Here is a 17,504-nt window from a genome sequence, read left to right as displayed (position 1 = left end):
TTATGAGTCAGAATTGGCTCGACAGCAACAGGTTGGGATTGGTTTTCATGTTTAAAAGAGATTACTTTTAAGTCCTGTCACCAGCCTCCCATTCCAGCCTTACCTCACACTGCTGTCCTACATGGACCCTTCTGTCCACCCAGATTGTTCAGCATGTGGCCTCTTGAACAAATCTTTTTATTTCCTCTTTCTTGTTTAGAAAGTCTTTTTGTTTCTACCTAAACAGATTCTTCCTATTCTGTTTCTTTAAGATGAAATCATGTCAGCCCATTCACTGTGATGCATCCTCCCCTGAACTCTATGTACTGAATTATTCATTTCTTTCATTTGGCACTTAATCATTTACTGCTTACTGTTATCTCTGATTTCTGAATTGCTTAACTTTATCTGTCTATATGTCTAGTCCTTTTGTAGAATGTTGGCTCCTTGAGGGCAGGAATTATTTCTACTTCCCTGAATTCCAAGAATCATGCCAGTATATAAAATGAACACTCAATAATTATTGTAATAATGTTTGATGGCTATGTTTTTCTAAATAATAAGAGCTTTTTAAAAACTTTAAGGTGAAGATTGCTAAGGAATATGTAAATACTTAATGAATAATCTTTTTCAAAGTGCTAACTTTAATTGGTACTGTGATGTCATCGAGCTTATATTAAAGATGCCTGTTCAGGAAACTGCTAAAATTAGTGATGGGCTGGCTGGCCTTAGGGAACCCTACTTACCAAAAAGAAGACAGGTGAGGGCCTAGCTAAGTCCCAGTCCAGAGTTATCAGGTTCTATGATCACAGCTCCATGTTAACTTCTAATTTAGGTGTCTGTCCTCCTTTTCGGGGGCAAGCCTCATTCTTGTCCTGGCTTTGATGGAAAGCATAGAGCCCAAGTAAGGAGTGAGTACGAAGAGGAAGAGATACAGGGCAGAAAAGGCAAGAAAACGTGTAAAACACTGAAGAGTTTGTTTGTTTTAGTAATCTTGCTGCCATCAGAAGCAAAGGTAGCCTCTAAAGTTGATTTGGGACTAGACATTGGGAGAGCGGGGGTTGGCATTGTTAAGGGAAATGGCTAGCAGAAAAGAAACCTGGAGGGAGAACTTGGTTTCCTCTCCATGCCCCATTTGTAAACTACTCTTTCTGTGTCTCCATTGAGCAAGTATCTCTGAAGAAGAAAGATGTGGCAGTCTGCTTCCGTAAAGATTACAGCCTCAGAAACCCTCTGTGGTAGTCTACTCTGTGCTGTAGGGTCACTGTGAGTTGGAATCGATTCAACAGCACTGGGTATTCCAGATTATCTGCCAGTGTTCATTATGATTCATATAAACCATCTTTTCATTTACAGGATTATTGTTATTTTTAGAAGGAATCTTAAGTTCTACAAAAATAATAATTATTAAATAAATTGTGTTTCTTTTATAAAAATCTTGTAAGAGAATTTTTTTTCCCCTTTATAGAAAATGTACCAGAGGAACTTCGAGAACCATTTTACACAGATCAGTATGACCAGGAACACATCAAACCACCTGTTGTTAATTTGCTTCTATCGGCTGAACTGTACTGTCGAGCTGGGAGTCTTATTCTCAAGAGTGATGCTGCAAAACCCCTTTTGGGCCATGATGCTGTAATCCAGGCTTTAGCACAGAAAGGTCTTTATGTCACTGACCAGGAAAAACTGGTAACTGAACGAGATCTCCACAAGAAACCCATACAGATGGTGAGTCTTTATATCTATCCAAGATTATTCTGTTTGAAGTACATACCTTTAAGGGTAAATTATACTGTAAAACAGAGAGAGATACTTTGAAATTGGATTGTCACCTTAATAAACCTATTATAAAATCTTTAAAACGAAGGAAGAGTTAACAAAACTACTTTGGAATGTTTGTTGCCATCTAATATGTATGAGAAACAGTTACATAACTTCCATCTACTTTAAAGTGTTTTTTATTCAATTTAAAACTCAGTTTTTCCAGCATGGAGGCTAGCTGGAAGAGACGGAAACTGTGTACTTGGCTTTATTCATTAGGAAAGAGATGAGATTTGTGAGTGTTCATTTATATGCTTGGATGACCTCATGGTAAATTTCTACGTATCAGATATTTTAGCTTATTTAATAACCATTAACTCATTCTTGTGGAAACAGAGAGAGAGAGAGAGAGAGAAGACTCTAAGCTAGCCTGGGGTAAACTTGCAGGAAGAACTCTCTTGTAGATGGCCTCTGGAGACATAAATCTGAATGTTGAAGTTCACTGTGTGCTGCTTCAGTCCATTGGACTGCTTTAGCTTAAGTTTCGTGAAATACTGGTTATCAACAAGAATGATACCAGAAAGAAGACTTGTTTTATATGTTGATTAAATCATGCTGTCTTATAGACTAGTTGTTTGGTTTGGGAGGGGTATATGTAGAAGGATATATTATGAAATTTAAGAAGGGTGAACAAAAATTAGCTCACCAAGTCTAGTGCTAAATGGCACAGTGGTTAAAAGCTTGGCTGCTAACCAAAAGGTCGGTAGTTCGAATGCACCAGCCGCTCCTTGCAAACCCTGTGGGGCAGTTCTGCTCTGTCCTGTTGGTCGCTATGAGTTGGAACTGCCCTGATGGCACACAACAATAACAACAGCAGTGCTAGGTGAGGAGACAACCTACTTTGCTCCCTGACTGTTTTCTTTCTTTAAAAAACAAACAAGCCCCTATATATCAGGTGATAATAAACCTAATTTAATGCTTTCAAGAAATGGGAATGACTGAGGAATGATTTAATTAATGGAATATAGTTACAGATTTGTAATAGAATTATTCAAGATAACTAGAAATGTTTGTCTTTTACCACATTTTAGATTTTCAGCTTTCACTGGTGAACCTCAAATTCACGTTTGGTTACCTCCTGATTTTTGTATGCCTGCTGTATGTGCATCTCATATACGTGAACGGTTTACCAGCACCAGAGGCGAGCAGAATTCGACTCAGGTCTCCAACCGGTCACATTCTACCCGTCTAGGACCCCTTCACTAGTTGGAAGCTTCTGCTCTGATTACTTCCAACTGCCCTTGTTTCAAGGCCAGGTGGACAGTTACAAAGCACTGTGATGACTTTGTGAATTAGTGTTTGCTTAGCTCTTTCAGGTACAGTCATACTCATTAGATGACCTAAACAAACAACCAAACCCAGTGCCTGGTGGTGGTAGATAACCTAGCTGTCCTTAAAGTAGGTTATCTATTTAAAAAAAAAAAAATTTTAGATCCTCTTTAATAAGTGAAACAAGTATAGCATATTTTCTGCAGTTTGTGTGTATAAAGATACAGTATGAAGATACCTCTGGGAATATTAAAAAATAAAGAGTTTGGTAGATTGCTAATTACATCACTCTGAGGTTTCTGTCACACTGTATAGAGAAATTATATTTATGGAATGTAAGTGGTGTGGAATCACCTTGTTCCTCTGGTTGTAACTTCTTTCCCCCTGTGGGCTGTCACACCTTGGGAATACTCCATCATACCTGCTGCGTTGTCTTTCCCCCTATGGGCTGTCACACCTTGGGAATACTCCATCATACCTGCCGCGTTGTCTTTCCCCCTGTGGGCTGTCGCAGCTTGAGAATACTCCATCATACCTGCCGCGTTGTCTTTCCACCTGTGGGCTGTCACAGCTTGGGAATACTCCATCATACCTGCCGCGTTGTCTTTCCCCCTGTGGGCTGTCACAGCTTGGGAATACTCCATCACACCTGCCGCGTTGTCTTTCCCCCTGTGGGCTGTCACAGCTTGAGAATACTCCATCATACCTGCCGCGTTGTCTTAACCCCTGTGGGCTGTCACAGCTCGAGAATACTCCATCATACCTGCCGCGTTGTCTTTCCCCCTGTGGGCTGTCACAGCTTGGGAATACTCCATCATACCTGCCGCATTGTCTTTCCCCCTGTGGGCTGTCACAGCTTGGGAATACTCCATCATGCCTGCCGCGTTGTCTTTCCCCCTGTGGGCTGTCACAGCTTGGGAATACTCCATCATGCCTGCCACGTTGTCTTTCCCCCTGTGGGCTGTCACAGCTTGGGAATACTCCATCATGCCTGCCGCGTTGTCTTTCCCCCTGTGGGCTGTCACAGCTTGGGAATACTCCATCATACCTGCCGCGTTGTCTCTCCCCCTGTGGGCTGTCACAGCTTGGGAATACTCCATCATACCTGCCGCGTTGTCTTAACCCTTTGCAGCAGCGTGTTTACTGACCTGCGTTTTAATTGTGTAGTTTCAGTTTTTGTCACAATTTAAAGTTTTCCAATTGCTGTGAAATTGTGATGGATGATATTGTAATATTATTTTGCTATTTTCCTTCTGTGTGAGAAAATTTCTCAGATTACCAAGTAAAAACTTTGTTCTTTAAGAACCTCTTTTTTTTTTTTTAAGAGTAATAAGTTATGTAGATTATCAGTTTCCTCCTTTGTCTTGCTTTTTGGAAAGTATACTTAAACATAGTATAATTAAAATATTCATTGCACTGATTATTTTACCATTTCCCCTGTCTCTTCCTCTAAATTGTTTTAGTAATTTTGGGGTATTTTATTTCTGTATGCGGCCTCATAGCCTTTTGGGGGGAGAAAGTGTGGTGGTAGCAAAAATACCATCTTAATTAAAAAAAAAATTTTAGTACTCATTGATTTCGATCAAAGTCTCAGACAGTGTAAAATGTCCCAATGAAATATAAGACAATTGTTGTTGGAAAAATGTACACCAAGCTATTAACTTTGGTTTCTCTGGGGGAAGGGATTAAAATGGGGTTGGAGAGATAAACGGAGACATTTGATTTTTTGTTTAATGTATTTCTGCACTTTTAACATTTTCATATAATTATGCTCTTTTTTAAAGAAAAAAATTAAACTCAAATAGAAATGACCACTCTAAAGTAGAGTGCCTTGTGTGTATGCTAAATACTTCTGAGAGTTAAACTGTTAAGAGAATGAGTCCCCTGCTGTTAACCTTTGAGCAGACATAGGAAGTTAGAGTAAATACTGAGTTTCCCTAAATGGTTGAATTCATGTATCCCATGAATGGCAATCTGAGGCTTTAAGATGATTTTTCTGGAGTTTGTTTTAATAATCAGTCTTCAAAAAGAAAAGATGTGTGGCTGAGACAGGTTTCACTAAGCAGACCTTATTCTTAATTTTATGGTGGGAATTGTGAGGATTGAGGGAATTTTTTTTTTTTTTTAAATGAGAAGCCTTGTTGGAGAATATGTGCTTTTTATCACAGTGCTTTTAAAGGCAGACTTTAAAGAGTATAGCCTTTAAAATGTTTTGTTCTGTATTCATACCACTGAAAAAGTATTTTCAGACACTATGTTTTAGAGCTAATTATTAATTATAATATTGCATTAAAGTTTATTTCATCATATAAGCATTATCTATAAGATCGCTAGAAGGGATTGTAATTGTGATCTACCTAATGAACACTTGTGTAAACGACAGATGTAAACAGTGTTCCCAGTTACAGTGTTAAAATGCACACAGTGCTGAAAGCTAACATAAATGTATGCTTGAACTAACATTAAATGTATGACCAAGTGGTGACCATGGGAAAAGTTGTGTATGTTAAAATCACACTGGAATGTCTCTCAGTCAAAAGTATGTTCCACCTCAAATCATGTTATCTCTCAAATTCTTTATCAAAATAAACACTGGTATCCAGGATGGAGTGAAAATGGAGGTCCTGAGGCAAATAGAGCCAAATGCTAAAGAAGATGGCTTAAGAGTAGACAGAAAGCTTGGAACTCTCTTTCATAGCAAAATGCAGTTACATGCATATTGCATTCAGCATCAGTATAGTCTGGGGGATTTGATCAGTGTCATACAATCTTAAATTCATAAAATTTTATAGCCAGAAGGAACCTAAGAAATCAAATCCAGTCTTTGTAAAACTTCATGATCATCAAAGTTACCTGGGGAAGTTTGACTACAGATTCCCTGGCCCCTTGGTTAAATCAAAAAACTGAACCCTGTTGCCCAGCAGTTGATTCCGACTCATAGAGACCCTATAGGACTGAGTAGAACTGTCGCGTAGAGTTTCCAAGGAGTGCCTGGTGGATTTGGACTGCTGACATTTTTGGTTATCAGCCATTGCATTTAACCACTACGCCACCAGAGTTAGTACTGATAAATTAGAACCTTCAGGGGAGAGGCCGAGGCACATATTTTGAAGTATTCAGGGTGATGTTGATGATCAAGAATGTTATGGGATATACTGATCTAATCCAGAGTCATTTTATATATGTGATACCTAGGATTTAGAGAGGCTGAGTGATTTACCTGAGGCAGCACTGCTACTTAGTAGCAAAATTCTAATTCAGAATTAGAATCTGAATGAGCTAGGTATGTGACTTTCTAATTCGCTGTTAAAATCTGAAGCAGATTTATACAATTAAGTATGTGAAATCATGTTTACCCAGCTACTATCCAAACTGTAGACCATGATATGGATCAAACTCTTGATTGTGAATCACCTTTTCCACTGTTTGTATTTATAGGGAATAAGCGTTGACATTTATGAAACTCAGTTATGAATTATTTAAACATATATATGTATGTGGAAACCCTGGTGGCGTAGTGGTTAAGTGCTATGGCTGCTAACCAGAAGGTCGGCAGTTCGAATCCTCTGGGTGCTCCTTGGAAACTCTATGGGGCAGTTCTGCTCTGTCCTACGGGGTCACTATGAGTAGGAATCAACTCAACAATAACAGGTTTGGGTTTGGGGTTTTTTATATGTATGTAGTGTATGTGGAAACCCCAGTGGCGTAGTGGTTAAGTGCTAGGGCTGCTAACCAAGAGGTCGGCAGTTCAAATCCTCCAGGCGCTCCTTGGAAACTCTATGGGGCAGTTCTGTTCTGTCCTATAGGATCACTATAAGTTGGAATCGACTCGACGGCAGTGGGTTTTGGTAGTGTATATGTGAGATAATGAGATTGATTTTCATATGTGACTTGTAGAATGAGTTATGTAATCAAATCTTGTTTTAGAATCATCATTGTTACATAAGTCCAAAATTTATTTTGAAATGCCTCTTTTTTTTTTTTAATGAGTGGAGTCCTGGTGGTACAGTGATTAACAGCTCAGGCTGCTAACCAAAAGTCCAGTAGTTCAGATCCACCAACTGTGCCTTGGAAACCCTGTAGGGCAGTTTTACTCTGTCCTATAGGATTGCTATGAGTCAGAATCAACTCGATGGCAACGGATTTGGTTTGTTTTAATGAGTACCAAAGAGATTGAATGTTCTTTTTACTTGATGGAAATTAAAGGGGGCGGATATGTTACTGGATGAGTAAGGCAGAAAATGTTCTCTCATGAACTGTCAGTTATTATAATGGATGTTTTTGAATATTCAGAAAATACAAGCCAAAAAATCACTACATGTGCTACTAGCATTACACTGCTTTATTATAAAGGAAAGGCCATTGAAGCTGTGATTAAAACTTACAGGAAGATGATGGAGATATTTTTTACCCTCAAGCAGGATATTCCTATATGTAAAGAAGTATTATTTCATTTTATCAGATTTTGTGTCCTGTGAATCCAGGAGACTGCTTGATAACTCCACTTGAATTATGTTGAGCTTAGGATCCAGTGAGGAAGAAGACTGGAACACAACAACTAATTAGATGGCATGAGATAAGTGCTCGAAATATAAGTTTAAGTAATTGGCTTTGGGAACAAGAGGTGCATGTCATAATTTCTGCTTGGTAGGATCAGGGAGGTATCTTAGGATAGAATGATTTCAATAGATGGGAAAAGGGATAGGTTGAAAATGGCAACTGGATTGAAGGAATTGTTTGACCCAAGTCATAGGGCTGTGAAAATATTCTATTACAAGTCCAAGTGTTGACTGTGTAGAGAGAGAAATGGGAAATGAGGCTAGAAAAGAGGCTATGAGTCTAAGTTCGGGATTTTAAAAACTTTCATAGGTCACAGGATCATGGAGTAGGTGTCATTCTATTCTCCCTTTTTTTCCTCTCTGCCTGTATTAAACTAATAAAACATTCCAAAATACTGTCAGATGCTTTGTGGACTGCTATACTGTCATCTTAGTGTATTCCTGTAGTTAATTAATTCTCACATCTTTGTAATTGCTTATATTTGTTTAACCCTAGTACAGTTAAACTCTGACTCACATAAGGTTGGCCCCCTAAGGTTCCTATATAATGTTTGAGCTGCTGTGGTTAGTTCGATCTTGTATAAATAGTTCTTAAAAGAGCATAATGTTCAGGGCAGACATTTTTTACTAGTCAAGCTAAACTACTGTTTGGTTTTAAGAAGACCTCAGGGATTATTTTTTATTTCATTTTAAAGATTATCTAAAGGCAGTAGTTGCCTGGGTTCATCCAACCTTCATGGCCTTAGGAAGCCTGGAGTCCATGAGAATTTGAAATTCTCTTAATGTATTTTCCCCTTTTGATTGGGATTCTTCTGTGGAATCCTTGATCAGAATGTTTAGTAATGGTAGCTGGCCACCATCTAGTTCTTCTGGTCTCATGGCAAAGGAGGGAGTTGTTCATGGAAGCAGTTAGCCACATTCCATCTCCTCCTCCTCTTCCTGCTACTCCTTCCTCTGTTGTTTCAGGCAAAAAGAGACCATTTGTTATTGTCGTGCCTTGGGCCCAGCTTGCTTTTCAAAGTTAGTTTACTATTTTTCTCCTGTCTTGAAAGTTGTGTTAGTTTTATATATGGTGAGAGTAACTAGTAGTTGAGTTGGAAAACTGTTGATAGATGATAGAGCTGAGTTGTAATAAAGCCTTTCTGGGTGGACGTGAGTTTCTTGATATTTATGAATGTACAAGGCAGTCCTTTAGTTATCCTTATTTTTGCTGGATGCATGAAAAGTGTTGAGAACAGAGAAGCAGATCTCAGAAATACTGAGTTGTTCCTTCTATCTTTTCTTCTTTACCTTTTTAAAAAATACTTAATTTTCATGAAAACGTACAGAGCAAGGCATGCACCCATTGTACAGCCCCTGCAGATCCAGTTCAGTGACATTAGTTACATCCTCCTTTATATCAGCAGTCTTGCTGTTTCTACACAGATTGTTTCACCACCTCTAACTTAGGCTCACTGTTCCCCTAGCTTTCTCATCTATACCTTTCTTTTTATTTTCATTTTTAAAACATGATAATCCTGTTTGGTAGCAATTCTTACAGATTTCCATGGCGCCACCATCTGTTGGAGCTCAGTGTAGTTTAGTCATGTAGAGGCTTTAAAAAAAAATCTTTGCTTAAGAAGATTAAAAATTCTACCTTGGAGGTAACCCAAACCCAAACCCAGTGCCGTCGAGTCGATTCCGACTCATAGCGAACCTACAGGACTGAGTAGAACTGCCCCATAGAGTTTCGAAGGAGCGCCTGGTGGATTCAAATTGCCAGCCCTTTGGTTAGCAGCAGTAGCAGTCAACCACTACGCCACCAGGGTTTCTCTTTAGAGGTAAAGGACTATATAAATGTAGCATTACAGTAGTAGGTGAGGAGACAGTTTCTGATCATCTCATATAATAATGCCTTGCAAATTTACGAGCAGAACTTGTGTGTGAAAAATTTTTAAGTCCTCAGAGCTGTTGTTAAATAGGGTTTTCTTCTTCATGCACAGTGCTGGAACTCAGTTCTTTGTTTCCTATTAACATGCACCTAATTTGGATTCCATTAATTCTAGGTGACATGTTAATATATATGTCAGTTATAAGTTCATGTTATCTTTTGATACCTTATAACCATTTTATCATGTTAGAGTTAGTGTTCCCTTGTAATAATTTGTTTGGAACTCAATTTTACTTTTTCATAGAAATAACCTGATTAATGGGGGTTATTTTACTAGATGATATCACAGAATTTTTTATATTAATTTTATAATAAAGCTGAAATCAGGCCATTTTTTAAGTTATTTAGTTTATTTATGGAACTTATACTATGTATTATGTACTATCTGCTGTGATTGAAAAGGGTTCCTGTCCTTCAGTGTCACACTTTCTAGTGGGGGTTATACAAAAAGAAATAAATGGTAATACTTAAGCTTTTAGAAGTACAGAGGCATCAAACTTGGTCCTGTTCTTATGAGCTCTGAAGGATGTGAAGGAGTTTATGAAATAGACAAACAAAGGGAGTGTTATAAGGGAGTGTATAGGGAAAGTTAAAAGGGAATGTAAGATTATAATTCACCCAGGGCAAAGCAAGTGATTTGGTTGTAGCAAGGAGCCCTGGTGGTGCAGTGGTTAAGTGCTCTGCTGCTAACTGAAAATTTGGCAGTTCCAACCCACCAGCCACTCTGAGGGAGAAAGATGTGGCTGTCTGCTTCCAAAAAGACTATAGCCTTGGAAACCCTACGGGGCAGTTCTGCTCTAACCTATAGGGTCATTATGAGTTGGAATCAACTTGAGTGCTGCAGGTTTGGTTGGTTGTAGCTTTAGCATTAGTTTCATCCTGGGGAATGACTAGAAATGAGGTTGGAAAGTTAGATGGGAATAGGCCATGAATGATCTTTTATGCCATGCCAAGTTTGTACTTTATTCTGGAAGTGATAGAGTTTTAAACCAGAAAGGATACTCTCAGATTTGTGTTTTAGAAAGTCACAGTGGTAGCATTGTTTTTTTTTTTTTTTTTTTTAGGAGGCTGTAAAATAGCCAAGGGCCTGATTAAGGTAGAGGCCATAGAGATGCAGAAGAGGGGTTCAGTGGGAGAGGCATTTTTGTGGTAGATACAGGAGAAGAAGGAGAGGGAGAATCTAGTACAGGGCAGACAGGCAACAAGATTTTATCCCTTATGTCACCTCTAATTAAATTTAAAAAAAAATTTTTTTTTTTTTTACTACCAGAAGCTGAGTCACATTAGCTCCTTGTTTCATTGTATTCTTCTTGGAGCCTCTGTGACTCGATGTTGGCTTCCCCATCCTCTGTTACTCCTGGTGCTTTCGAGCCCTAATAATGGTAAAAAAGAGTAAAGGGACAGTTTTACAGTTTAAAAATCTTGAGCTGATGTTCCTAAATTTCTTTATTTTCAAGGAGAAAGATAAAGAAGGCTCTCCATGTCTCATCATGGAATGTGGCTAACTGCTTCCATGAACAACTCCCTCCTTTGCCATGAGACCAGAAGAACTAGATGGTGGCCAGCTACCATTACTAAACATTCTGATCAAGGATTCCACAGAAGAATCCCAATCAAAAGGGGAAAATACATTAAGAGAATTTCAAATTCTCATGGACTCCAGGCTTCCTAGAGCCATGAAGGTTGGATGAACCCAGGCAACTACTGCCCTTAGTTTCTCTTTTCTTCTTTGTTCCTGTTGAAAAAGATAGAGTTGTATATTCATGAAAGTTGGTCTTTGGGGGTACAGAGAAACTAAATAAGATTTATAATTTTGGTGGAATATTCTTTTTTTTTTTTTAATGTTATGCTTATATATTTACCACGAAGGCTAGTAGGCATTCATTTATTTTTTAGATGCTTTTTCAGTTCCTACTGTGTACTCTAGGCTAGGCAGTGGCAATAAAGATGATCTCTGATCTCTGCTCTAAAGATGCTCTTAGAGGAGACATGAGATCAGGGATCACATGGGATGGAAAGAGCTGCCTTGTGGAGATGGGATAAGACTAACAGTGCCGAAAAGTAGGCAAGAAATAAGGGATGAAGACAATTAGATGTACTTAACCCTGGTGGAGTAGTGGTTAAGAGTTATGGCTGCTAACCAAAAGGCTGGCAGTTCAAATCCATCAGGCACTCTTTGGAAACTCTTTAGGGCAGTTCTGCTCTGCCCTATAAGGTCGCTGTGAGTCAGAATCGACTTGATGGCAACAGGTTTGGTTTCTGGGTTTTTCGAATGTTATGGAGCCCTGGTGCTGCACTGGTTAAGAGTTCACTTGCTAACCAAAAGATCAACAGTTTGAACCCACCAGCTGCTCCCTGGAAACCCGATGGGGCAGTTCTGCTCTGTCCTATAGGGTCGCTATGAGTCGGAACCGACTTGACGGCAGTGGGTCTGGTGGGTTTTATGTGATATATGTGGTGTTATTTCCATTTTGAGGAGCCCTGGTGGCACAGTGGTTAAGTGCTCAGCTGCAAACAGAAAGGTCAGCAGTTCGAACACACCAGCCACTCTGCAAGAGAAAGATGCGGCAGTCTGCTTCTGTAAAGATTTATAGCCTTAGAAGCCCCACGGGGCGGTTCTGCACTGTCGTGTAGGCTCACTAGGAGCCAGAATCAACTCAGCAGCAACGGTTTCTTTCTTTTTTTTTTTTTTTCTTAATTTCCGTTTTATAGCTGGGGAAACTGATATTTAAAAGATGAGTTAATTTGCCCAAGGCTGAACAGGGAGTAAATGATGATGCTAGGATTTAAACTAGTATCTGCTGACACCAAAGCCCATGCTTATCCAGTTTACACCATATGGCCTTCCAAAAAACAAAACAAACAAAACTTCTGCTTCTACTTCTAAGGTGCTTAATAGCGTTATAGGAAGGCCTGATAGTTAGCTCAGCTGCTAACAGGTCAGTGGTTCAAACCCACCAGCCACTCCTGGGGAGAAAGATGTGGTAGTCAGCTTCCTTAAAGATTTATAGCCTTGGAAACTCTATGGGGCAGTTTTATTCTGTCCTGGAGGGTCACTGGAAACCCTGGTGGCGTAGTGGTTAAGTGCTACAGCTGCTAACCAAAGGGTCGGTAGTTTGAATCTGCCAGGTGCTCCTTGGAAACTCTATGAGGCAGTTCTACTCTGTCCTACAGGGTCTCTGTGAGTCGGAATCGACTTGACGGCACTGGGTTTGGTTTTGGTTTTTGGTTTATAGGGTCACTGGAAACCCTGGTGCTGTAGTAGTTAAGAGTTCAGTTGCTAACCGAAGGTCAGTAGTTCGAGTCCACCAGGTGCTCCTTGGCAACGGTACGGGGCCGTTCTACTCTGTCCTATAGGGTCACTGTGAGTCAGAATTGACTCAACAGCAACAGGTTTGGTTTTGGTTTGGTAGTAATTTATAAAGCATGTACACACTGTTTATAAGATGTATAGATATTTTGCTACCACCAGAGAAGGTAAATAGGGTAGTTATTACCACATCTTTTTGACAAGTAAGGAAATTTTATGGATGTATTTATTTAATGGATACTTATTCACTTCTTATGGAAAGAGGTAAAGGACGTGAATAATCATGATCATTTGGCTAGTATGTGACACAGCAGAGATAGATTCCAGGTCTTCCTGACTTCTGTCCCAGAGCTTGTTCTACAGATAAATCATGCTGCCATCCCTTTTCCTGTCTTTGTGAGTTGTTCCCTAGATGGGTACTGAGGAGACCAGCAGAGATTATCAGTATGAAGCAGGATGCCAAACAGTGAGTGGTGTGCAGCAATGAAGGGAAATATGGTAGAGGGGAGTGGGGTGGAAATCCCAAGAAGGGGAATACCTACTGTCATTTAGTTGACTCTGACTCACAGGGACCGTATATGACAGAGTAGTACTGCCCCATAGGGTTTCCAAGGCTGTAATCTTTACAGGAGCAGGTTGCCAGGTCATTTCTCCTGTGTAACTGCTAATGGGTTTGAACCACCAACGTTTCAATTAGCAGCTGAGCAGTTAACTGCTGAGCACTTAACCACTGCGCCACTAGGGCTTCCTTAAAGCAGAGGAATAGTAGGGAGAAAAGGGAATTGTTTTGGGTACCTGGCTTAAGGATTCTTTTTTTTTTTTTTTAATGTAATCTCATTTAGTGACCACTGAATTTTTTTGACATTCAAAGTTATATACGTAATGAAAATAATTTGAGTGATTACTTGGCAAAATAATTTTTTATTTTTAAAAATATTTTACTTTAGGATTCATTTTCATAACACTGGTTTAGAAAAATATGACTTTTTAGATTTTTAAGAACACATTATATGAAATTAAAAATAATATTTATAATGTTTGATTTAATATTCATACTGAAAATCTTGTTTTTAAGTATAGTCCACATTTTCCTTTATCTATTAACAATGTATTTTATATTTTTTATATTGCACCAAGTATTATGCCTTGTACATACCCATTGCCATCAATCTGGTTCCAACTCCTAGCAGCCCTGTAAGACAGAGTAGAATTGCCTCATATGGTTTCCAAGGCTGTAATGTTTTTTTTTTAATTGATTAATTGAAAGCCCCCCGCCGCTTTTTAAAACATTTTATTGTACTTTAGGTGATGCTTACATAGCAAATTAATTTTCCAGTCAATGATTCTTAAGCACATTGTTCCATGACATCGGCTGCAATCCCCACAGTGTGTCAGCACTCTCCCCATTTCCTCCCTGGGTTTCCTGTTTCCATTAGTCTGGTCACCCTGTCCTTCCCTGTCTTCTCATCTTTGGTTTTGGGCAAACGCTGCCCTTTTGGTCTTGTATAGTTGATTTTTCTCAGGAGAACATTCTTCACGGATGTTATTGTTTATTTTATAGCCCCATGTATTATTTGGCCAAAAGGTGCCTCTGGGAGTGTCTGTAGTTTCAAGTTAGAAAGTTGTCTTACAATAGATAAGTGGAAACTTCGGTGAAGGGTAAGACAGTACACAGTGCTGGGGAAGCCAGCACAACCTGTACAAGGCAAGGTCATGGTAGCTCCATAGACACACCTAAACTTTCTGAGAGACTGAATTGCTGGGCTGAGGGCTGTGGGGACCATGATCTTGGGGAATATCTAGCTCAACTGGCATAACAGTTTATAAAGAATATGTTCTACATTCTACTTTGATGAGTAGCGTATGGTGTCTTCTTAAAAGCCTGTGAGATTTAACAGGGCCATGGAACAAAACAAGGCTAAGGGGGCATACCAGCCCTGGAGCGGGAACAGAAAGGCAGGAGGGGACAGGAAAGCTGGTAATAAGGAACCTAAGGTTGAGAAGGGAGAGTGTTGACATGTCGAGGGGTTGCTAACTGTTGTTATAGAACAATGCATGTACTGACTAATGAAAAACTAGTTTGTTCTGTAAACCTTCATCTAAAGCATAATAAAAAAAAAAAGGAAAAGAAAGTTGTCTTAGGGCATTAGTCTCAGGGTTCCTTCAGTCTCTTTCAGAATAGCAAGTCTGGTCTTTTTTTTTTTTAATATGAATTTTGTTTGACATTTTTTACCCATTCTAACCAGGACCTTCTATTGTGTTCCCAGTCAGAGCAATCAGTAGTGGCAGCCGGGCACCATCTAGTTCTTCTGGTCTCAGGTTAGAGGAGGCCGTGATACACGTGAGCCATTAGTCCCTTTGACTGATCGCTTCCTTGAGTCTTCGTTTTTCTTCATTCTCCTTTGCTCCAGATGGGAAGAGACCAGTAGTTTCTTCTTAGATGGCTGTTTACAGGCTTTTAAGACCCCAGACACTACTCACCAGGCTAGGATGTAGAACATTATGAACTGTGTTTTGACTGTTGACCTAGATGTCCCCTGAGACTGTTGTCCTTAGCCTTCATGTCCAGTAGTTCAGTCCCGATGTCTAAGTAGTTTCTATAATTGTGTCTCCTATAGGCTCTTATTATGTATATGAGGATACATGCAGCATTTACAAATATGTATGTAGTAATATCCGCAACCATACCTGTGTAGGTACACGAGTGTACTCCTGTATGTTCCCCCTCATCTACTTAGCATACATATTAGCCTGTGTATCTACTCCCAAATTATTGATAGTTATTATGGTTGTTGCAGGATTGTATATAACAAAATTTCCCATAGTTACCCTTTATTCCTGCATGCCTCTCAGTGTCTTCCTTTGCCTTGGTCATGTTGTGCTGACTTCCCTTACATTGTGTGTTGTCTTTCCCTTCAGCAACATTAATACTTGTCTTCTGTCTAGTTGGTGATTCTCCCTCCCTTCCCCTCCCATCCCTGGTAACCATCAAAGAATGTTTCTGTGTGTAAACCTATTCTTTACTTTTTAGAATAGTGGTCTCATACAACATTTGTCCTTTTGTGATTGACCTATTTCAGTCAGCATAGTGTCCTCCAGATTCATCCATATCGTGAGATATTTTGTGGATTCATCATTAGTCTCTATCGTTGTGTAGTATTCCATTGTGTGTATGTACCACAGTTTGTTTATCTGTTCATCTGTTGACGGGCATTTAAGTTGTTTCCATCTGTTTGCTCTTGCAAATAGTACAGCATTGAACATGGGTATGCGTGTATCTATCCCTGTTACAGTTCTTATTTCTCTTGGATATATACCTAAGAGTGGGATTGCTAGATCATAGGGTAACTCTGTCTCTAGCTTTTTAAGGAGCACCATATTGTTTTCCATAGAGGCTGTACCATTTTACATTTCCACCAGCAGTATATGAGAGTTCCAGTCTCCCCACAGTCTCACCAGCACTTGTTGTTTTCTGTTTTTTGGATCAGTGCCATTATTGCCAGGATAAAGTGGTATCTTGTAGTTGGCTTTTTTTTTTTTTTTAATAATTTTTATTGTGCTTTAAGTGAAAGTTTACAAATCAAGTCAGTCTCTCACGTAAAAACTTATATACACCTTGCTACATACTCCCAATTACTCTCCCCCTAATGAGACAGCCCGCTCCCTCCCTCCACTCTCTCTTTTCGTGTCCATGTTACCAGCTTTTAACCCCCTCTACCTTCTCATCTCCCCTCCAGGCAGGAGGTGCCAACATAGTCTCAAGTGTCCACCTGACCCAAGAAGCTCACTCCTCACCAGCATCCCTTTCCAACCCATTGTCCAGTCCAATCCGTGTCTGAAGAGTTGGCTTTGGGAATGGTTCCTGTCCTGGGCCAACAGAAGGTCTGGGGGCCATGACCACCGGCATTCTTCTAGCCTCAGTCAGACCATTAAGTCTGGTCTTTTTATGAGAATTTGGGGTCTGCATCCCACTGCTCTCCTGCTCCTTCCGGGGTTCTCTGTTGTGTTCCCTGTCAGGGCAGTCATCAGCATCTTGTAGTTTTGATTTGCATCTCTATAATGGCTAATGATCACAAGCATCTCTTCATGTATTTATAGGCTGCCTGTCTTAGTCATCTAGTGCTGCTATAACAGACATACCATAAATGAATGGCTTTAACAAAGAGAATTTTATTTTCTTACAGTCTAGTAGGTTAGAAGTCCAAACTCAGGGCATCAGCTCCAGAGGGAGGCTTTCTCTCTGTGTCAGCTCTGGAGGAAGGTGCTTATCCTCAATCTTCCCATGGTCGAGGAGTTTCTCAGGCGCAGGGACCCTGGGTCCAAAGGATGCGCTCTGCTCCTAGTGCTGCTTTCTTGGTGGTATGAGGTCCCCAACTCTGCCTGCTTCCCTTTCCTTTTATCTCTTGAGAGATAAAAGGTGTGCAGGTCACACCGCGGGAAAACTCCCTTTACCTTGGATCGGGGAGGTGACCTGAGTAAGGGTGGTGTTAAAATCCCACCCTAATTCTCTCAACATAAAATTACAATTACAAAAATGGAGGACAACCACACAATACTGGGAATCATGGCCTAACCAAGCTGATACATTTTTGGGGGGACACAGTTCAACCCATGACACTGCCTGAATGTCTTCTTT

General features: G+C 39.8%; 1 protein-coding gene across 3 annotated transcripts in view; it reads left to right on the top strand.

The window, feature by feature from the left end:
* Positions 1 to 17,504, top strand: part of CAMSAP2 (calmodulin regulated spectrin associated protein family member 2) — a 151,854-nt gene that overhangs the window by 42,208 nt on the left and 92,142 nt on the right. For 2 of the 3 annotated variants that reach the window (XM_010590197.3, XM_003410206.3), the window contains exon 2: positions 1,448 to 1,707. The exons of the other annotated variant lie outside the window; for it this stretch is intronic. In XM_010590197.3, the coding sequence (XP_010588499.2) occupies positions 1,448 to 1,707 (260 nt within the window). The remainder of the gene's footprint in view (positions 1 to 1,447; positions 1,708 to 17,504) is intronic. 3 annotated transcript variants of the gene reach the window in all.

This window comes from Loxodonta africana, chromosome 20 (genome assembly GCF_030014295.1).
Source record: "Loxodonta africana isolate mLoxAfr1 chromosome 20, mLoxAfr1.hap2, whole genome shotgun sequence".
Taxonomy (NCBI): Eukaryota; Metazoa; Chordata; class Mammalia; order Proboscidea; family Elephantidae; genus Loxodonta; species Loxodonta africana.
The sequence above is the reverse complement of the archived record's forward strand: the minus strand, read 5'-3'. Positions and strand labels throughout refer to the sequence as shown.